The 23,435-nt window shown below is 44.5% G+C and overlaps 1 protein-coding gene across 1 annotated transcript in view; it reads left to right on the forward strand.

Annotated features, from left to right (window-relative positions):
* Positions 1-4,656: 4,656 nt before the first annotated feature.
* LOC140485702 (aminopeptidase Q-like) overlaps positions 4,657-23,435 on the forward strand; it is a 149,230-nt gene continuing 130,451 nt past the window's right edge. The window contains exon 1 of the mRNA XM_072584132.1: positions 4,657-5,607. Coding sequence (XP_072440233.1) covers positions 4,985-5,607 — 623 coding nt within the window. The 5' untranslated portion in view covers positions 4,657-4,984. The remainder of the gene's footprint in view (positions 5,608-23,435) is intronic.

The following is a 23,435-nucleotide window of genomic DNA, read 5'->3' on the forward strand; positions in this document are numbered from 1 at the left end:
AGGTCCAGGAAGGGGAGGGAGGTGTCAGAGATGGTCCAGGTAAATTTAAGGTCAGGGTGGAATGTGTTGGTGAAGTTGATGAATTGCTCAACCTCCTCGCGGGAGCAAGAGGTGGCACCAATGCAGTCATCAATGTAGCGGAGGAAGAGGTGGGGAGTGGTGCCGGTGTAACTACGGAAGATCAACTGCTCTATGTAGCCAACAAAGAGACAGGCATAGCTGGGGCCCATACGTGTGCCCATGGCTACCCCTTTGGTCTGGAGGAAGTGGGAGGATTCAAAGGTGAAATTGTTAAGGGTGAGGACCAGTTTGGCCAAACGAATGAGAGTGTCGGTGGAAGGGTACTGTTGGGTACGTCGGGAGAGGAAAAAACGGAGGGCTTGGAGGCCCTGGTCATGGCGGATGGAGGTGTAGAGGGATTGGATATCCATGGTGAAGATGAGGCATTGGGGACCGGGGAAACGGAAGTCTTGGAGGAGGTGGAGGGTGTGGCTGGTGTGGGGAGTTCCTGGACTAGGGGGGATAGGACAGTGTCGAGGTAGGTAGAGATGAGTTCAGTGGGCCAGGACCATGCTGAGACAATGGGTCGGCCAGGGTGGTCAGGCTTGTGGATCTTGGGAAGGAGGTAGAACCGGGCAGTGCGGGGTTCCTGGCCTATGAGGTTGGAAGCTGTGGGTGGGAGATCTCCTGAGGTGATGGGGTTCTGTATGGTCTGGAAGATGATGGTTTGGTGATGGGGGGTGGGGTCATGGTCGAGGGGACAGTAGGAAGAGGTGTCCTCGAGTTGGCGTTTGGCTTCAGCGGTGCAGAGGTCAGTGCGCCAGACTACCACTGCGCCCCCTTTATCCGCTGGCTTGATGGTGAGGTTGGGATTGGAGCAGAGGGATTGGAGGGATGCGCGTTGTGAGGGTGAGAGGTTGGAGTGAGGGAGGGGGGTAGACAGGTTGAGGCGGTTAATGTCCTGGCGGCAGTTGGAAATGAAGTGGTCGAGGGCAGGTAATAGGCCAGCACGGGGTGTCCAGGTGGATGCAAGGTGTTGGAGGTGGGCGAAGGGGTCCTCGGAAGGTGGGCGGGAGTCCTGATTGTGAAAGTAAGCTCGGAGGCGGAGGCAACGGAAGAATTGTTTGACGTCACGACGTGTATTAAATTCATTGATGCGTGGATGGAGAGGGATGAAGGTGAGTCCTTTGCTGAGGACTGATCGTTCGTCCTCAGTGAGGGGGAAGTCTGTGGATTGGTGAAAACTCAGCAGGGCTGGGAGCTGGGATCTGGTGTGGGTGTAGAGCTAGGATTGGGGGCGGAACCTGAGACTAGAGTGGGTGTGATGCTGGGGGAATGGGGGTGGAGTCATGAGCAGGGGTACTGTTCCCCTCGGTGTTCTGGGGGGTGGGGATAGTGACAGTGGGTCTGTGGGGGGCATGTCAGCAGAATGCAGGTGAGTGGAGCTGGTGGGGGTGGAAGTGGTGGTGACCACGGCAGTAGGGGTGGTGGAAGTCACTGAGCATGTGGCATCAGCGATGATGTGAAGGGCAGAAGTGGTGTCAGTGTGATGCATGAGGAATTGTGAGGGGTGGTTGTGGGAGTGGCCATGATGGGGGCGGAAGTGACATCATCAATCAGCGTGGGGGTGGCAGCTGCACCAGCCGCATGGCTAATGGCGTCTGAGTAGATTCCGAGAACAGGGGAATCTTCTGGAATGTTTGAGGAGCGCTGGTTATAGAGGTGGGTAGATAAAAGTTTGTAGTACTTACAGTTTTTGATGTTTGAGATGGAATTTCCGCCTTCCACAAAGACCGTTCCCTCTATGACTACCTAGTCAGGTCCACACCCCCCAACAAACCACCCTCCCATTCTGGCACCTTCCCCTGCCACCGCAGGAACTGTAAAACCTACACCCACACCTCCTCCCTCACCTCTATCCAAGACCCTAAAGGAGCCTTCCACATCCATCAAAGTTTTACTTGCACATCCACTAATATCATTTATTGTATCCGTTGCTCCCGATGCGGTCTCCTCTACATTGGGGAGACTGGGCGCCTCCTAGCAGAGTGTTTTAGGGATCATCTTCGGGACACCCACACCAATCAACCACACAGCCCCGTGGCCCAACATTTCAACTCCCCCTCCCACTCTGCCGAGGACATGGAGGTCCTGGGCCTCCTTCACTGCCGCTCCCTCACCACCAGACGCCTGAAGGAAGAACGCCTCATCTTCCGCCTTGGAACACTTCAACCCCAGGGCATCAATATGGACTTCAACAGTTTCCTCATTTCCCCTTCCCCCACCTCACCCTAGTTCCAAACTTCCAGCTCAGCACTGTCCCATGGCTTGTCCGGACTTGTCCTACCTGCCTATCTCCTTTTCCACCTATCCACTCCACCCTCTCCTCCCTGACCTATCACCTTCATCCCCTCCCCCACGCACCCATTGTACTCTATGCTACTTTCTCCCCACCCCCACCCTCCTCTACCTTATCTCTACACACTTCAGGCTCTCTGCCTTTATTCCTGGTGAAGGGCTTTTGCCCGAAACGTTGATTTCGAAGCTCCTTGGATGCTGCCTGAACTGCTGTGCTCTTCCAGCGCCACTATTCCAGAATCTGGTTTCCAGCATCTGCAGTCATTGTTTTTACCTAGATCACAGTGAATACAGGGAGAACTCGCCATTTGGACACAGACCTGGCTCAAAGATAGAAATAGAGGGTGGCGGTGGAGGATTGCTTTTCAGACTGGAGGCCTGTGATCAATGGAGTGCCACAAGGATCGGTGCTGCATCCACTACGTTTTGTCATTTAAATATATGATTTGGATGTGAACATAGGAGATATAGTTAGTAAGTTTGCAGATGACACTAAAATTGGAGGTGCAGCAGACAGCAAAGAGGGTTACCTTAGAGTACAATGGGATCTTGATCAGATCGGCCAATGGGCTGAGATGTGGCAGATAGAGTTTAATTTAGATAAATGCAAGTTGCTGCATTTTGGAAAAGCAAATCAGAGCAAGACTTATACTCTAAATGGTAAAATCCTAGGGAGTGTTGCTGAACAAAGAAACCTTGGAGTGCAGGTTCATAGTTCTTTGAAAGTATAGTCGCACATAAATAGGATAGTGAAGAAGGCATTTGGTATGCTTTCCTTTCTTGGTCAGCGTATTGAATACAGGAGTTGGGAGGTCAATGTTGCAGCTGTAACAGGACATTGATTAGGCCATTTTTGGAATATTGTGTGCAATTCTTGTCGTCTTGCTATCAGAAGGATGTTGTGAAACTTGAAAAGGTTCAGAAAAAATTTACAAGGATGTTGTCAGGGTTGGAGGATTTGTGCTATAGGGAGAGGCTGAATAGGCTGGGGCTGTTTTCCCTGGAGTGTCAGAGACTGAGGGGTGGCCTTATAAAGGTTTATAAAATCATGAAGGTCATGGATAGGATAAATAGACAAAAGTCTTTTCCCTGGGGTGGTGGTGTCCAGAACTAGAGGGCATAGGTTTAGGGTGAGAGGGGAAAGATATAAAAATGACCTAAGGGGCAACTTTTTCACATAGAGGGTATTGTGTGTATGGAATGAGCTGTCAGAGGAAGTGGTGGAGGCTGGTACAATTGCAACATTTAAAAGGCATCTGGATGGATGTTTGAATAAGAAGGGTTTAGAGGGATATGGGCCAAGTGCTGGCAAATGTAATTAGATTGGGTTGGGATATCTAGTCGGCACAGACGAGTTGGACTGAAGGGTCTGATTCCGTGCTGTTCATCTCTATGACTCTCAATGTATTTTGACACATGCAAGGATGGCAATCATCTCAGATATCCAAAGAATTTCTCAAAAATACAGTTTTCAGCACACATTTAAAATGTTCAACCTCATAGCCTTGCTATCTTAAACTTCACCTTTAGTTTCCCTGGTAACAAACCATCTCGTGAATTCTGGACTTTAAATTCACCTTCTCTCCTTAACAGCAATACTATGTTGCCTGACACTGTTCTTGTTACAAATTGGAAGAAGTTGGGCATAGCTTCAGCTCTTCTTTGTAAGTTATCATGCACTCCAATTTCAACCCCATCAGGGCTATCCCCATCATCCTTACTGAGATCAGTGGTTTGCACTGTTACCTCACAGCACAGGGACCTGGGCTTGATTGCAACCCTGGGTGGCTGCGGAGTTTGCACGTTCGCCCTGTGTCTCTGCCACAGTCCGAAGATGTGCAGGTTTGATGGGTTGGCCATGGTAAATTGTCCATAGTGTCCAGGGATATTGAAGGTGGATTAGCCATAGGAAACGCAGGGTAATGGGGATAGGGTGGATGATAGGGGAGGACTAAATGGGAGGGGAGGACTAAATGGGCCGAATGGCCTCCATCAGCATAATTCGATGATTATAGAATGCTTCACACGCTATCACCGCAAGTAGCTCTCAATTCCAGAGCCAATAAGTGAACTTGAAAGCCACCAGATGTAATACTGGAATTTGAACCATTTCTCGGGGTTAGCCTGGAGCTTGAAATTATGAGTCGAGCTGCATGTCCCCCTCTGACACGCTCTCCCCCTGTGGCTATGCAAAGCTGTTCGCTGGAACCAAAATGGGACCATTGACATTAAATCTTTATCCTTACAATTCGCAGCCACTTTATGGTAGAGTGAACCAATTTCTTTTCAATTGCAGTTGTTTTTTTTCCTGTGTGTGGATAACTTGACGCACCCATTCGCCCGTTTGTTCACACAGTGCACTCGAGTACCTTCAGAATCAGCTCCGCGCTCAGAGACAGCAGAAAGTTGTTTTTCTTTGAAAAGGCTGCGCTTTCTGTCATTGGTAAAAAAAAAAGCAATATTACTGGGCGTTTGTACGTAACCTCACCAAAACTATGCAGATTCCCAGTCAGATGGATGTTGGCCCGAAAGGGATCGAGTCTATTCTTCTCTCATGACGGCATTCACTAACATGTGAAGGAAGTCAGGGGAAGGGGAAGGTGTCACAGGGACCCAGCGAGCAGAGATGGGGCCAAAGTCCAACTCTGGCTTCTACCTCAGTAAGAAGGCGGCTGTGTTTTTCGCTTTCCTCGTCTTGGCGTTGCTGGTGATTTTGACCGTCTTTGTCGGTCTTTACGCCAAGCTGAGGGCTGAGAGAACCCAAGAGGTCACCCCAGCCACCCGGGAACCCCCCAGCGTCAGCAGCTCCATGCAGCCGGGAGCTGAGCGCCTGGGACCATGGAATCACACCCGTTTACCGAGCAACCTGCAGCCCATCTACTACCAGCTGGAGCTGTGGCCAAAGCAGGTGCATCCCGGCAAGGACCATCTGTACTTTTTAATCGGCCAGGCTAATGTGACAGTAATGTGTCTGGAGGAGACCGAGGTGTTCCTGATTCACAGCCGAAACCTCAATTACTCCGGCTTGAGTCTCACTGCAGGCGCCCACTCTCCTCAGCTGGACCCTCGGCCCGTTCCCAACATACAAGAGATCTGGCTTGAAGTTAGCCACGACTACCTGGTGATCGAACTGGATGGGAAGCTAGTGCCGGGACAGCAGTACATTCTCCAAAGCAATTACAGCGGGCAGCTGGACGAGAAGCTGCAGGGACTCTTCATCATTCCCGACCCGGAAAAGGAGCACCAAAAGTAAGTGGCAGCTTACTCCAACTTTAGAAAGACCCGCTTAAGAGTGAAATAAAGTCATGTTTCCGGTTCCTTCAAGGAACATTTTCGATGTTCGGCTCTTTTTGAATTAGTGCCCTTCCCCCGGGATTCCACTCTTTGTAAGAATGAAACAAAATAATCTCTGCTGCCCACAGATTGTTACATTCCCCCAATTGAAGGTACATGTGCTTCGTTTCTGGCCAATATTTGTTTCTTACAAAGTTATTGCTGTGTTTGAAGTCTCCCCACAGACTCCTAAAATTATCCATTGGGTTGGTTATTTGATTTGTCTCAGTGTAGATTTAATATAAAAACGTATTTCGATGTACAAATTGACACTGCTGTGGATTTACATGCTGAACTTTAATATGGTTCAAGTGGCTTCTTTCCAGTCTTGCACAGCCCTGTGTTAGACTTGTGATGTGCTCCTCCAGTGCCGACACCCAGCAATAACTTCCTTGCTACCCACTTACTGTATCTTTACAACAAAACTACTCATAACATATATTCACAAGCAAAAGCTGCCAGGGCGGCTGACTTCGGTCATTTCATGTTGTACCGTGGAACTGAAGTCATGTACTGACAAACCGGGATATCTTTTGAACAAGGGAAGGTAGAAATTCTCAAGCTCTCAATCTTTGACTCCCAGCTCGCTTTCTGAAATTCGCTTTCACACAGGTTATAACAATTACTGTGCCGTTTGGGAGTATCTAAGAGAACAGCAAGTCAAAGTGAATCCAATTTTGATTCAGTGAACTCGATTCATGTTTCGGGACCGTGAAGAGACATCTTAGAGAGGTCCTCCGATATTGCATTGAAAGAATGATGTCCCTCAGATCAACCTTCGACCGTCTTCGACTGATTCACTGTTAGTCCTATTTTACCTTTGTATGTTTTTATTCTCCTGGTTGTTTTAGTACTTGCTAACATGCTGATACGTAGTAATATTAACCAAGAAATGTATCTTGGAGAAAGTGAGGATCAGAGAAAGAGAAAGATCAGAGTCGAAAACTGTTGTGCTGGAAAAGCACAGCCGGTCAGGCAGTATCCGAGGAGCAGGGAGAGTCAAGGTTTCAGCATAAGCTCTTCATCAAGAATGTGGGTAGGTGGCAGCCCAAGGGGCTGAGAGATAAATGGTGAGGGGTCAGGGGTGATGCTGGGCTGAAGGTAGCTGGGAATGCAAGAGGTAGATGGACTGATAGGAACGTGATAGTGGTAGGTCAGAAGGGAGGCTGGAGCAGATAGGTGGGAAGGAAGATTGACAGGTAGGATAGTTCAAAAAGGCAGTGCCATGTTGGAGGGTTGATTCTGGGATATGGTGGGGGGAGGGGAGATGAGGAAACTGGTGAAATTGACATTGATTCAGTGTGGTTGGAGGGTTCCAAGACAGAAGGCGTTCTTCCTTCGGGTGTCAGGTGGTTAGAATTTGGCAGTGAAGGAGGCCGAGGACTTGCATGTTCTTGGTGGAGTGAGAGTAGAAGTTAAAGTGGTGGGGTCTTTTGGGTATGTGTGTCCTGGAGATGGTCTCTGAAATGTTCCGCAAGTTGGCATCTTGTCTCCCCTGTGTAGAGGAGACCACATCGAGAGTAACTGAGACAGTAGATGAGGTGCTTGGAAGTGCAGGAAAACCTCTGCCAGATGTGGAAGGATCCCTGGGGCCTTAGATGCAGGTGTGGGGGAAGGTGTGGGCACAGGTTTTACACCTTTTGCAGTGCCAAGGGAAGATACTGGGAGTGGAAGTTGGGTTGGTGGGGCGGGGGGGGGGGGGGGAGGCAGTGTGGACCGAACAAGGGAGTTGCGGAGGGAATAGCAGTTAGGGCTGGGGAGGGAAGAAATATCTTTGGTGCAGGAGTCTGACTTTAGTGGTAGAAATGGTGGAGGATGATGCATTGTATCCGGAGGTTGGTGGGGTGGAAGGTGCATGTAAAGGAAATGCTTAACAACAATTGGCATATGTTAACATTGCACAATTAATGAGTATGGAGATCTTTGGGAGTAGTTGCTTTATTTCAGTATTCAGAAGAACTCTTTAAGAGGCAACTAAGCTCATGGGTAATGGTATATTGTAGATGGAAAGTATTTGGATTTTCAAAAAGATTCCAGGAGTGTGCAAATGACAGCCTTTGAAATCAAGTCTGTAACTGACTGAGCATGAAGTCAAGTAGCCTGAGCAAAATCAGAGTCAATGGGAATCGGGGGGAAAATCTCTCAGAGGGTAGGAATCATAACTGGCACCTAGGAAGATGGTTGCAGTTGTTGGAGGTTAGTCATCTCAGATCCAAGACATCTCTGCCTTAGTTCCTCGAGGTAGTGTCCTATGCCCAACCATATTCAGCTGTTTCATCAATGACCTTCCCTCCATCATAAAGTCTGAAGTGAGGATGTTTACCGATGATTGCAATGGTTAGCACCATTTGTGAGTCCTCAGATACTGAAGCAGTCTGTGTTCGAATGCAACAAGACCTGGACAATGTGCAGGCTTGAGCTAACAATTGACAAGAAGCAAAAACCATGCACTAACCATTTCTAATAAGAGACAAACCATCTACTGGACCTTGACTCTCAATGACATGACAATCATTGAATCCCCTACAATCAACATCCTAGGCGTTACCATAGACCAGAAAGTAAACTGGACTCACTGTATAAACACAATAGTGACAACAGCAGGTCAGAGGCTAGGAATACTGCGGTGAGTAACTGATTTCCTGACTCCCCAAAACCTATCCACCATCTACAAGGCACAAGTCAGGAGTGTGATGGAATATTCCCCACTTACCTGAATGGGTGCAGCTCCTACAACACTGAAATAGTTTGGCATAATCCAAGAAAAAGCTGTCCACCTGACTCACAAGACATCCACAAACATCTACTCACTCCACTGAAGCTCACTAGTAGCAGTGTGCACAATCCACAAGGTGCATTTCAGAAATCACCAGCCAGCAATGCTCATGTCCACTGAATGAATTTTTACAAAATCCCATGTGCAAAATATCAATTTATAGAAAAGAAGGAAGCTGGTTTTATTATAGAAACAAAACTGTACTTCATAGGAGGGTGTCAGGTTTTGTGGAATTCTCCAGAGGTATCACTATCTACTTTCTTTTTGACTATTCATAATAATATGAAGTTATTACTTTTCAAACTCATTTGGAGGTGCCAGTGTTGGACTTGGGTGGACAAAGTTAAATATCACACAACACCAGGCTATAGTCTAGCAGGTTTATATGGAAGCAATGGCTTTCAGAGTGCTGCTCCTTCATCAGGTCATTGTGAAGGTTAAGATCATGCTCACAGAATTTATAGCCAAAGGAGTCCAGTTTCACATCTCCATGACACTGGACTCTTTGGCTATAAATTCTGTGAGCATGATCTTAACCTCCACAAGCACCTGATGAAGGAGCAGCACTCCAAAAGCTAGTGCTTCCAAATAAACCTGTTTTACAATAACCTTGTGTTGTCTGACATTTAACTTCTTCAAATTGATGTAATATCAGTGCAACCACTTGGCTGGAGTGTGAGATTGCAAATGTAAAAAGAGATTTCCACTTGTTATGTGATAAACTTGAAAATGGATAATTGGTTTTATTATGAGTGCACCTTGGAACATGAAAACATGCAGGGCTGAATCTTATTCTTTTTGCCTAACTGTCAGTTTCATCAAGTTTTAGGAGGGCTTTCTCTCTGCACAGTCTAATAAGATCTTTGTTGTATTCCACCAAACTCATCACATTACGAACCTACCTACTTATATGGCATCCTCCTGCCTGATTTTAGCCCCATTTTACCACTGGCTATTCCCACGTATTCCCTCTCTAGATATCTGCCAAAGGACTGGCATCCCTAGTGCTTGCAATATTTTTAAAAGGAAGCTATGCACTCATACAAGTGTTGGCAATCCAGTGTTGCTCTACATCCAGACAAGTCTTAGCAATCCAGTATTGCCATTCACCAGCCACGTAATGACACACCAGCTACATCATTCACAGTGCACAGCCGACCTGATGGATACTCCATCAGACGTACAACTGTATTCTCTTATCTCAGTCACTGTTTAACCACCAGGCCAAACAGTTTACCTGGCCTTAGCTGCATCTCATCAAAATAACCTAAATGCCCACTTTAGATGGCACCTGTCATAGGATCGTAAGAAATATAAACAGAATTAGGCCATTTGGCCCATCGAGTCTGCTCTGCCAATCGATCATGGCAGAAATATTTCTCAACCCACTTTTCCTGCCTTTTCTCTGTAACCTTATAGCCTCTTACTAATCAAGAACCTATCTATCTCTGTCTTAAATATACTCAATGACTTGGCTTCCATAGCCCTCTGCGGCAATGAGTTCATTAACCATGCTCTAGCTGAAGAAATTCCTCCTCATCTCAGTTCTAAAGATTGTGCCCTCACTTTGAGGCTGTGCCCTCAGAACCTAGTCTCTCCTACTAGTGGAGGCATCATCTCCATGTCCACTCTATCCAGACCTGTCACTATTCTGTAAGTTTTAATGGAATTCCCCTCATCCTTCTAAACTTCATTGAATATAGACCCAGAGTTCTCATGTGCTTCTCATATGACAAATCTTTCATCCCAGGATCATTCTTGTAAACTTCCTCTGGCCCCCTTCCAATGTCAGCAGATCCTTCCTTGGATACAGGGCCCAAAACTGCTGTTAGTAATCCAAAAGCAGTCTGATCAGAGCCTTATACAGCCTCAGTAGTATCGCCCTGTTCTTGTACTCTTGCCCTCTTGGAATGAATGCTAATATTGCATTTGCCTTCCTAACTGCCAACTGAACCTGCATGTTAACCTGAAGAGAATCCTGAACTAGGACCCCCAGTTATAAGACCCCCAGGATTGCCTTACACGGAAAGACTGAAGCGACTGGGCTTGTATACCCTTGAGTTTAGAAGACTGAGAGGGGATCTGATTGAAACGTATAGGCTTATGAAAGGATTGGACACTCTGGCAGGAGGGAACATATTTCCGTTGATGGGGGAGTGCCGAACCAGAGGACACAACTTAAAAATACGGGGTAGACCATTTAGGACAGAGATGAGGAGAAACTACTTCACCCAGAGAGTGGTGGCTGTGTGGAATGCTCTGCCCCAGAGGGCAGTGGAGGCCCAGTCTCTGGATTCTTTTAAGAAAGAATTGGATAGAGCTCTTAAAGATAGTGGAGTCAAGGGGTACGGAGATAAGGCTGGAACAGGATACTAATTAGGAATGATCAGCCATGATCATATTGAATGGCGGTGCAGGCTCGAAGGGCAGAATGGCCTACTCCTGCATCTATTGTCTATTGTCTATTGTCTATTGTCTAAAGTATTGCAGTGGCTCTACTGAATTCAGTGATAAGTTTCTTGGTTTATGTGGATCTGAATGTGGAGGGGGTTGAAGCACGTCGGACACTCCCTTCTTGATATAATGTCTTGGTCAATCAGCCAGTGTGGCACCTTCATCAAGTTGGTGCACATGCTGAGGCTGATGCTGAAGGAATGATGGAGACATGGCCCACGTTACCACTTTCTGGAGGAGTGTGTGCTGCCTTTGTCACTATCTTTGTCTTGACCTCACCACATGCTTCTGCTTTCCACCGCGACCCCTGATTCACTTTTCCTTCTGTCTTAAGCAATGAGCTCTCCCTTTCTCCATAGAACCCCTCCTTGCACACTGCTCAAAGATTAACCCATGGATGCTCAGGCCTGTTTTTGCCACAGGCCTCTGGCCGACTTTGATGAGAGGCCTCTAGACAAGTTTGATCAGACCCCTGACTGCTGTGTTTGCAACTCCCCAACTGAGGATATTCAGTTCCTCCAACCGCTTGTGATGACCCTACAGGACTGACTTTTGCCCACTCCTGACTGTAGTTAGAAATACTATTTGACCATGACTGGCTTGAATTGATGCCTGACCTTAACCAAGACCGTGGATTGTGTTTGAACTGTGCCAGCAACTGATGGTACTGTGATCACCTGACTGATAGTGGTCCTTCCTTGACTGGACTGAGGAGTAGCTCTCTCCCACTTTTGAAAGGAGTGTATGGTTGAACAAATGTGCTGCGGTGTTTGGCGTTAGATTGAAATCTCAGTGTGCTGTACAAAAAGATGTAGCCCATACATGGACAGATCCTGCCTAACAAGCAATCTGTCAGTGTGTCTATACAAAAGAACACGTCAATATGGCAGGACTGAGTGCCTTTGGTCACCGGTTAAATCACCAACACGCTCATAGTAATGGCATGACAAAATAAGGCATAGATGCTGCGGACACACAAGTAGCCACTAAGTGAGTGAGCTCTAAGAGAACAAGTGAATAGCACTGAGATGTTGTAATCCATGAACCAGGTATCTGTCCCTGCTCACAAAGTGTCCTTGCAACATCCTTTCGATGCTAATTGTCAGTACACTCTTCAATGCAAGCACTTTTTAAGTGTCCTGGAAGTGAATTGGAGAAGTGCCATGAGGATCCTGAGGAGTTGGTGACCATGGAGGACGTGTGCATGTGACTTGTGTCCATGGATCATGTCCTGAGCCGCTGGTATGTGGTGATTAACTTGACGGCTCTTCATAACTAGTTGAAGTCACCGGGTAAATGCTCTGACTTTTATGTGGAGTGTTTGGTTTGCTCACTGTGGTTGGTAGGATAGCATTCACAGACAAGAAAAGTTTAAGTACGAGCTGGATGACATGGAAGGTAATAGCATCAACTGTTCTAAGCATTACTGCATTCATTTATATGTGCACTAAAGAAGAGATGGTGCAATTACCATATATGTCTAGATTTGAGAATTCTCAACCTCTCCTCAAAGGAATGCCCACACAAGATTCCAGCAATAGTTGAATTAAGTCCCACTAGGCAGTTAAATATTAACAAAACAACCCGTGTAATGAATAAGGTGGTTAACACAAAAAAATCCGTTTAATAGGCAATTTTTGTTGCTTGGTGAGAATCTCACCTCAAAGGCCAGAATTGAGTTAAAAGATGCAATAAGTTGCTCCCAACATCAAGGCAATCTTTGGTGGACTTCTCACATATTGCTTGCCACAGCCATGTGCTGAAAAACTTCACACACAGAAACTGATTAGAAGATGAAACAATAGAAAAAGATTTATTACTGTTTATAAAATTTCATAAAATTGACAGATGATGTTACCATGCAAAAGCACAATGATAAGAAGGAGAAAGGAGTCAAAAATTCATCTTTGGTGTATCAAAGATAGTCTTGGAACAGAAGCCACTGTATGTGATTTGCTTGAGAGATTTCAATATATGTTGCTAGACTTTAATCACAGATAGGTTCATCGAATCCATACAGTGTAGGAACAGGCCTTTTGGCCCATCCAGTTCACACTGACCCTCCTAAGAGCATCCCACACACATCCAACCTCCCACCCTATATCCCTATAACCCCGCATTTCCCATGACTAATCCACCGAGCCTGCATATCCCTGGACACAATGGGCAATTTAGCATGACCAAACCACCTAAACTGCACATCTTTGGACTGTGGGAGGAAACCAGAGCATTAAGAGGAAACCCACACAGACATCTTTATTTAGGAGCTTTCTCAATGATGGTGTTTTGTCAGAAAAGTTCAGAATATAAGGTGCCAAAACATTGAAGAATCCAAGGCATCACCATCAATCTTCTTTGTCTTTGAAGGCAGGTATTCATCTTACATCTTCGACTTAACTGAGTTGGACTGGATTTTACAACCTGAATACATACAGACACAAAAAAATTGATCCTATTTTAATCTGATATTTTTGCTGTTGAATATAAATCCTTTGTGTTGAGCTACAAATAACAGTGAGTGAAGGTTCCGATTATGATCTTCCTTGTTTTTGCCTGTTATTGCCATATCACAGCAATACTATACATCCAGATGTACTCTCTATAATTCTGCCCATATACTCCTGGAAAGGTTGTCTTTGGGAGCAGCATCTTGCAGATGGTGTTCTGAAGATAGTAACTTTGTGAGAAATCATGTCTCATGAACTTGACTGAGTTTTTTGAAGAAGTAAGAAAGAGGATTGATGAGGGCAGAGCAGTGGACGTGATCTACATGGACTTCAGTAAGGCGTTCGACAAGGTTCCTCATGGTAGACTGGTTAGCAAGGTTAGGTCACATGGATTACAGGAAGAACTAGCTACTTGGATACAGAACTGGCTCGAAAGTAGTAGACAGAGGGTGGTGGTGGAGAGTTGCTTTATGGACTGAAGTCCTGTGATCAGTGGAGTGTCACAAGCATCAATGCTGGGTCCACTGTTTTTTGTCATTTATATAAATGATTTGGATGTGAACACCGGAGGTATAGTTTGTAAGTTTGCAGAAGACACCAAAATTGGAGGTGTAGTGGACAGCAAGAAGTTTACCTCAGAGTACAATGGGATCTTGATCAGAAGGGCCAATGAGCTGAGGAGTGGTAGATGAAGTGCTGCATTTAGACAAATGTGAAGTGCTGCACTTTGAAAAGGCAAATCAGGGCAGGACATATACACATAGTGATAAGGTCCTTGTTAAAAATCACACTACACCAGATTATAGCCCAACAGGTTTATTTGGAAGCACTAGCTTTCAGAGCGCTGCTCCTTCATCAGGTGGTTATGGAGCAGGACCACAAGACACAGAAATTTGTCCAACCCAGTCCAACACCGGCTCCTCCACATCACGGGAGCTTTGCTCAACAAAGAGACCTTGGAGTGTAGATTTGTAGTTCTTTGAGAGTGGAGTCACAGTTGGATCGGATAGTGAAGAAGGCATTTGGTATGCTTTCCTTTATTGGTGAGAGCATCGAGGAGTTGGGAGGTCATGTTGCAGTTGTACAGGACATTGACTAGACCACTTTTGGAATATTGTGTGCCGTTGTGGTCTCTCTCCAATCAGAAGGATGTTGTGAAACTTGAAAGAGTTCTGAAAAGATTTACAGGGATGTTGTCAGGGTTAGAGAATTTGAGGTTTGGAAGAGGCTGAATAGGCTGGCACTATTTTCCCTGGAGCGTTGGAGGTTGAGGGGTGACCTTATAGAAGTTTATAAAATCATGAGGGGCATGGATAGGATAAATAGACAAGATCTTTTGCCTGGGTAGGAGAGTTCAGAACTAGATAGCATAGTTTAGAGTAAGAGGGAAAGTTTTTAAAAGGACCAAAAGGGCAACTTTTTCACGCACAGGGTGGTGCGTGTATGGAATGAGCTGCCAGAGGAAGTGGTGGAGGCTGGTGCAATTACAACATTAAAAAGGCAACTGGTTTGGTATGTGAATAGGAAGGGTTTAAAGGAATATGGGCCAAATGCTGGCAAATGGGACTGGATTAGTTTGGGATATCTGGTCGGCATGCGCAAGTTGGACCAAAGGGTCCATTTCCGTGCTGTACATCTCTTTGACTCCATAAACTCTAAGTGTACCAATCAATGTCCAATTTTGAAATCCAGCTTGAAATTGGGATTAAACTCCACTATTGTTAGAATCTTGGGTGGGAATCCAGTTGAGTACAGGTTTAGAATTCTCAGATTTAAACATAAATCATAATTGTACTATCTCTTATTTAGTGTGCACATACATGAACCACACCAGTATGTGCGACAATGTTCATGATGCTATTACATTCCATGTCATCCAGCTCGCGCTTAGACTTTTATTGCCTGTGAGTAATACACATTTTGAAAAGTAGGCTTGATAAAACTGTATCTTCTCTAAAGTTTAATATGGTATCACCTCTGAAATCTCCACTGATGTTGAATCTATCCAAGTATGACTGTTGCAAAACTTGGACAGACTTAATTTGAGTATTCTTGGTCTCAGTTGCTATCTTAGGTAACTTGGTGATCTCAGGGATAGTCAGAATGTTGAGATATGTACATGTTGGTAGTTCTGACACTGCTGCTGCACTTGTTTCTTGCAGGTAAAATGTTTGTGGGTTCCATGCTGAATTTCCATTGCTGCAAGGGAAGGCAACCCATTGTATTGTTAATTTAGCAGTTGTCAGTTGTACTATTGACTTCCAACAATTCAGTTACATCTATTTCGGAATGCAGACTGTTAGAATATTTGCACTAGCTCTGCTGTCTTGGTTTTGAGTCTGTGTTTACAAGTTTTCTTTGGGAATACGGCATTGCTTGATTGTGGATAAAGGTTCAAATTGCTTGACTTGGTGAATGTAATACACTGTGTGGGTACAATGTGGAATGCCTGTTCACCCCTGATTGGAAATTGTTCCACTCTGGATCTCATCTCAGACGTGTCTTGCTGTGAACTTTGTGTATCAGAGTACTTTTATGCTGTTCACTGACCCACGAGTTACTGCCATTGCCGTACAGCTTTACCAGTCATCTGTTTGATTGTGTCCTGTTGTGACTTTAGGCTATGTCTTTGAAGCCAGATTTCCTGCAGAGGTGAGCCCAGTGCTATTTTCTACTGCGTGTCTCGCATTGATCTTGAAATGCACAACATCTTTGTGGTCCATACACCAAACTTATCACTAGCTTACTTTTTGTGACCTATTGATGATACTGTTAGCTGCACTTGGTGCTTTCAGCTGCTATTGTCGTCTGCACTGAATTTGTGGTTTCTTGTCATCAGGTAGCAATGCATTAGTGCTGTGAATGTTCTTTTTTTTCCCAAGAGTTCTTTTGGAATACTTAAATAGGTGCTGAGACAATGATCACCTCTATTATTTGCTCTGATAGTACCATCTCTGAAAACTCACATGTGCGACTGTTGTAATGAAATCTACTATCATAGTGAGCTATTAATTTCGATAACTATTGCCGGGAGAACATCAATCCTAAGCAAAGACTTCTGAAATTGACTTTACACATAGCTGATTTTCTAGCACTTTCCATATCCATGTAGGATCGTTCTGGTCCTCTTCAGATAGAGTCATAGAGCCACAGAGATGTACAGAGCGGAAACAGACCCTTCGGTTCAACTCGTCCATGCCGAACAGATATCCCAATCCAAACTAGTCCCACCTGCCAGCACCTGTCCCAATCCCTCAAACTCTTCCTATTCATATACCCATCTAGATGCCTTTTAAATGTTGCAATTGTACCAGCCTCCACCACTTCCTCTGGCAGCTCATTCCATACACATACCACCCTCTGCATGAAAGTGTTGCCCCTTAGGCTTCTTTTATATCTTTCCCCTCTCACTCTAAACCTATGCCCTCTAGCTCTGGACTCCCTGAACCGAAGGAAAAAACCTTGCCATTTATCCTATCCATGCCCTTCATGATTTTTGGAATCTCTATAAGGTCACCCCTCAGCCTCCGATGGCCCAGGGAAAACAGCCCCAGCCTGTTCAGCCTCTCCCTATAGCTCAGATCCTCCAACCCTGGCAACATCTTTGTAAATCTTTTCTGAACCCTTTCAAGTTTCACAACATCCTTCCGATAGGAAGGAGACCAGAATTGCATGCAATATTCCAACAGTGGCCTAACCAATGTCCTGTCAGCCACAACATGACCTCCCAACTCCTGTACTTAATACTCTGACAAATAAAGGAAAGCATACCAAACACCTTCTTCACTATCTCATCTACCTGCGACTCCACTTTCAAGGAGCAATGAACCTGCACTCCAGGGTCTCTTTGTTCAGCAACACTCCCTAGGACCTTACCATTAAGTGCATAAGTCCTACTAAGATTTGCTTTCCCAAAATGCAGCACCTTGCATTTATCTGAATTAAACTCCATCTGCCACTCCTCAGCCCATTGGCCCATCTGGTCCAGATCCTGTTGTATTCTGAGGTAACCTTCTTCACTGTCCACTACACCTCCAATTTTGGTGTCATCTGCAAACTTACTAACTGTACCTCTTATGCTCACATCTAAATCATTTATGTAAATGATAAAAAGTAGAGGGCCCAGCACCGATTCTTGTGGCACTCCACTGCTCACAGGTCTCCAGTCTGAAAAGCAACCCTCCACTACCACTCTCTGTCTTCTACCTTTGAGCCAGCCCTGTATATAAATGGCTAGTTCTCCCTGTCTGCCATGAGATTTAACCTTGTTAATCAGTCTCCCATGAGGATCCTTGTCAAACGCCTTACTGAAGTCCATATAGATCACGTCCACCACACTGCCCTCATCAATCCTCTTTGTTAATTCTTCAAACAACTCAGTCAAGTTTGTGAGACATGATTTCCCACGCACAAAGCCATGTTGACTATCCCTAATCAGTCCTTGCCTTTCCAAATCCATGTACGTCCTGTCCCTCAGGATTCCCTCCAACAACTTGCCCACCACCAACATCAGGTTCATCAGTCCATAGTTCCCTGGCTTGTCCTTACCACCTTTCTTAAATAGTGGCACCACATTAATCAACCTGCAGTATTCCAGCACCTCACCTGTGACTATCAATGATAGAGGTCCAGCAGTCACTTCTTCTCACAGCGTTGTAGAGTACACCTGATCAGGTCCTGATGATTTATCCACTTTTATGCATTTCATGATGTCCAGCATTTCCTCCTCTGTAATATGGACATTTTTCAAAATGTTACCATCGATTTCCCAACAGTCTATATCTTCCATGTCCTTTTCCACAGTAAACACTGGTGCAAAGTACTCATTTAGTATCTCCCTAGTCTCCTGCGACTCCACACAAAGGCTGCCTTGCTGATCTTTGAGGTGACCTATTCTCTCCCGAGTTACTCTTTTGTCCTTAATGTATTTATAAAAGCCCTTTAGATTCTCCTTAAATCTACTTGTCAAAGCTATTCATGTCCCCTTTTTGTCCTACTAATTTCCCCCTTAAGTATACTCCTATTGCCTTTATATTCTTATAAGGATACACTCGATCTACCCTGACTCTTCCTGACATATGCTTCTTTCTTTTTCTGAACCAAACAGTCAATTTCTTTAGTCATCCACCATTCCCTATACCTACCAGCCTTTCCTTTCACGCTAACAGGAATATGCTGTCTCTGGACTCTCATTATCTCATCTCTGAAGGCTTCCGATTTTCCAGCTGCAAACCTGCAAACATTTACCCCCAAACAGCTTTTGGAACTTCTTGCCTAATACCGTCAAAATTAGCCTTCCACCAGTTTTTAGATCTGGCCTATCATGTTCCATCACTATTTTAAATCTAATAGAATTATGGTCGCTGGCCCCAAAGTGGTCCCCCACTGACACCTCAGTCAGCTGCCCTGCCTTATTTCCCAAGAGTAGGTCAAGTTTTGTACCTTCTCTAGTAGGCACATCCACATATTGAATCAGAAAATTGTCTTGTACACACTTAAGAAATTCCTCTCCATCTAAACCCTTAATAGGATGGCTGTCCCACTCTATGTTTGAAAAGTTAAAATCCCCTACTATAATCACTCTATTATTCTTACAGATAACTGAGATCTCCTTACAAATTTGTTTCTCAATTTCCAACTCTTGATTAGGGGGTCTATAATACAATCCCAATAAGGTGATCATCCCTTTCTTATTTCTCTGTTCCACCCAAATAACTTATCTGGATGTATTTCTGGGGATATCCTCCATTGGTACAGCTATAATGTTATCCCTTATGTTCCTTACCATGCCCTGAGTTAATCTGCCTTCCCAGATAGGCCTCGTGCATTGAAATAAATACAGTTTATTTTATCAGTACTGCCTTGTCCTCTGCTTTGTCCCTGCCTGCCCTGACTGCTTGACTCTTTTCTTTTCTCAACTGTACCAGTCTCAGATTGATCTCTTTTCTCACTATCTGTCCGAGTCTCACTTCCCCACCCCCCCACACTCCCATGCCCACCCCTCCACCTTACTAGTTTAAATCGTCCCGAGCAGCTCTAGCAAATCTCCCTGCCAATTAGTCCCCTTCCTATTCAGGTGCAATCTGCCCTTCTTGTATAGGTCACTTCTACCCCAGAAGAGATTCCAATGATCCAAAAATGTGAATCCTTCTCCCATACACCAGCTCCTCAGCCATGTCTTCATCTGCTCTATCCTCCTATTCCTACCCTCACTAGCTCATAGTATCGAGATTAATCCAGATATTACTAGTCTCAAGGACCTCCTTTTTAAATTCCTGCCTAAATTTTTATATTCTCCCTTCAGTGTCTCATCCTTTTCCCTTCCTATGTCATTGGTTCCAAAGTGTACAATGATCTCCTGCTGGGCCCTCTCTCCCTTGAGAATATTCTGCACCCTCTCTGAGACATCCTTGATCCTGGTACCAGGGAGACAACACACCATTCAGATTTTTTGCTACTGGCCTCAAAAACATCTGTCTGTGCCTTGGACTAAAGACCCCCAACACAATTGATCTCATGGAACCTGATGTACCCCTCATTGCATTAGAGCCAGTCTCAATACCAGAAACTTGGCTGTTTGTGTTACATCCCCCTGAGAATCTATCATCCCCTACATTTTCTAAAACAGCATACCTGTTTGAAATGGGGATAGCCACAGAAGACTCCTGCACTACCTGCCTACTTGTCTTACCTTTCCTAGAGTTAACCTGTCTATGTGACTGTATGTGTGACCTTTCTCCCTTCCTATAACTGCCATTCATCACACCCCCTTGCTGTTGTATATTCCTCATTGCCTCTAACTGTCGCTCCATCTGACCAATTTGATCTGATAGGATTCGGTACCAACAGTATTTATTGCAGGTATAATCCTCAGTAACATGTAAACTCTCTCGAAATTCCCACATACGACAAGAAGAGAGCCTCTACTCGAGGCCATTTTGCTTCTTTCAAACTACAGACCCAGAAAACAGTACTGTCTTATTTCTGTACAAAACATGGCTCCAGGCTAACTTAATACTTACGGCTTATATTTTTAAGTTTAATCAAGAGACATACAGGCGGTACGGTTGCTCAGTGGTTAGCACTGCTGCCTCACAGCACCATGATCCCAGGTTCGATTCCAGCCTTGGGCGACTGTCTGTGTGGAGTTTGTGCATTCTCACCGTGTCTGTGAACGTTTCCTCTGGGTGCTCCAGTTTCCTCCCATAGTCCAAAGATGTGCAAGTCAGGTGAATGGGCCGTGCTAAATTGCCCATAGTGTTAGGTGCATTAGTCAGAGGGAAATGGGTCTGGGTGGGTTACTCTTTGGAGAGCCGGTGTGGACTGGTTGGATCGAAGGGCTTGTTTCCACACTGGAGGGAATCTAATCTTAATCTAATGTCTCAATAAAACATATAAACAAGAAAAAACCTTCTCTATCACTACTGCAGACTCACAGCAAGGCCACATTTAAAACTATTCACTTATCTGTTTCTGTGCCGTGATCTTTCCCAAACAGGTTCCTCCAAGATCAGTGAATTTTACTATTTGTTAATTTTCTGAGACACACTCTGATGTCAGTGATACGTGAATTCAAACAGCAAAGGCAGTACCTGCGCAGGTTCACTGCTGAGTCAGTTTGTAATGTGGATTTCTTTCCCTCTCTCTCTCCTGCACTGACCTGACCATGTGCTGCCTTTGTCTGTCTCTCTCCATTTTAAAAGTACCTTTGTTTTGACTTATTTTTCCTCTAAAGTTCCAAAACAATGCAACAGCATATAAAACAGTAATTGCTGGTTCTGAAATTCAAGGGAATCACCTTCAACACCTAAAATACCACAAAAAAGGAGCAGTCTCTTACAGCCAGAAATTTTTCCCGTCCTCCATCTTGGATTACCCGGAATATTGTTTCTGTATAACCCCCCCGTTGTCAACTTCTATAAGTACTTTCAGTGCCTATTTAATTGGTTTGGTAATTACATTTTCAATGCCGCATAGTTAGATAGAAGATGCATTGTCTTCCAGTTCATGCTGACAAATTTGGCAGCCTTTTATTGTAATAATGATATGCAGGATGTTTTAGTTCTCTTGTTGCTATACAGGTACTTCATATCAGTGTTCCCTATAAACATTGTTCTTCTGTGTGGATCTCCAAGGTCCATGTGCAATTGCCACTTCGAGAACTACATGTTAACACAGCAGTCTATATCGGCACTCCCCAGCCCTACATGGAATATTGGAATGGCTGTGCAGTCACACAGTTTAGAGGGAATGTTATTCCATATGTGCGTTCAGCAGTAGTTCTACTCTGCTCTCAGCTTTTTTCACTCTACATTTTTGCACACTTTTCATGTGCTTTTTGATTAGATTAGATTCTCTACAGTGTGGAAACAGGCCCTTCGGCCCAACAAGTCCACACCGCCCCTCCGAAGAGAAACCCACCCAAACCCATTCTCCTACCCTATATTTACCCCTGACTAACACACCTAACACTCTGGGCAATTTAGAATGGCCAATTCACTTGACGTGCACATCTTTGGACAGTGGAAGGAAACCAGAGCACCTGGAGGAAACCCATGCAGACACAGGGAGAATGTGCAAACTCCACACAGACAGGCAGGAATCAAATCCAGGACTCTGGTGCTGTGAGGCAGCAGTGCTAATCACTGTGCTTTCAGTACTATATTTAATGTTCCCTTTCTCTTATTGACATACAACCTATTTTAAGTCTTGTTCTATTAACTGTGCACTGTTTCTGATTGCAGCCAGTTGTTTTTGTTTTGGTTGAAGTTAGGTGTACTTACTCTGTGTTCTGTGCAGGATGACTCCTGCCAGTCCATTAAATTTTAAGTACAGTGGTCCTGAGTCAGCTGGCTGTCTGCACAGGTTTGTTAGGCCCAATGAAGAAAAGCTTGTCCTCTTCTGTTTTCTGTACTTGTTTCCTTCTACTTTTTGTGCTGTGGGATGTTTGACTTCTGGAGTGTTTTTGTACTTTGCCTGCTGTTTCTCCTGGAAGTCTTTAAGCTCTGTCACTGCCTTCTTTTGAAAGAAGCAGACTCCTTTCGCCATCCTGTGGTGATTGTTTCTGCTACCTATGTAACATAAATGATGTACGTGGATTCTGTCGACATGAAAATGTTTGGTGGATTCATTTACACCAGAACTGATACAGATATTAAAGAATAATCTCTCAACACATGCTTTGTCTAGGGTACTACAATACATGGCCTCTGGTCATATGATGATATCTAGGTTTTTGGCTCATACATATGTTGATCTTATCAAAGGGGCATCGCTCCTCAAGTGATAGTATTACAACAATAGTACATTCAGCGAATTTGGAGGAGACAGTAGTTCCTCAAATTCAATTTTACAAATTTCAAGAATCAATGTATGAAAGATGAAAATAAATCCCATACCTGTCTCATTATCTTTTTGTTGTGTATTGCACTGATAAATTCTCACTATATGGACCAACAGCAGGCAACTGTCACTGACCTGACTTTATTTACACCTCCCAAACCATGAGGGAAATGTAACAAGATGCTTAGATCTTAATATATACTGCACCAAATTTCTTAGGGAAAATCAAATCTGAGGTATTTTTCTGTGCCATTATACTTATGGAATACCTAGATAATATAGGTATAAAGAAGTTATCTGTTTTGAGGATATGAGCACAGTAATAGCAATCTGCATATGGGACTGGCAGTTAAAAGAAACTAACTTACTTTTTTTTGGTGTTATGGATAAAACTCCCAAAAAGTATACTTGATTTATTTAGAATTACTTTTAAAAAATCAGTCCGAAAAATATCTGGGTCATTATTATTCATAATGTGATGAAAGGTTGTTACACTTAAGCATCCACTTACTACATCATCAATGTTACTATAGTATATACTTCAGAGGATGCTTTTTAGCAAGTAATCAAGACTGCTGACAATATCTCTTTAAGTCACCATTGTCTTACCAGATGTTAGAGCTGCTCTCTCATTAGAGAGAGACAACTGGCAGTGATTTAGCCTGAGGTGAGAGGTTAAGAAGGTTAAGAAGGTTAAGAAGGAGAGTCCTTCATTGTAATCTCGG

Source organism: Chiloscyllium punctatum, chromosome 2, assembly GCF_047496795.1.
Source record: "Chiloscyllium punctatum isolate Juve2018m chromosome 2, sChiPun1.3, whole genome shotgun sequence".
NCBI lineage: Eukaryota > Metazoa > Chordata > Chondrichthyes > Orectolobiformes > Hemiscylliidae > Chiloscyllium > Chiloscyllium punctatum.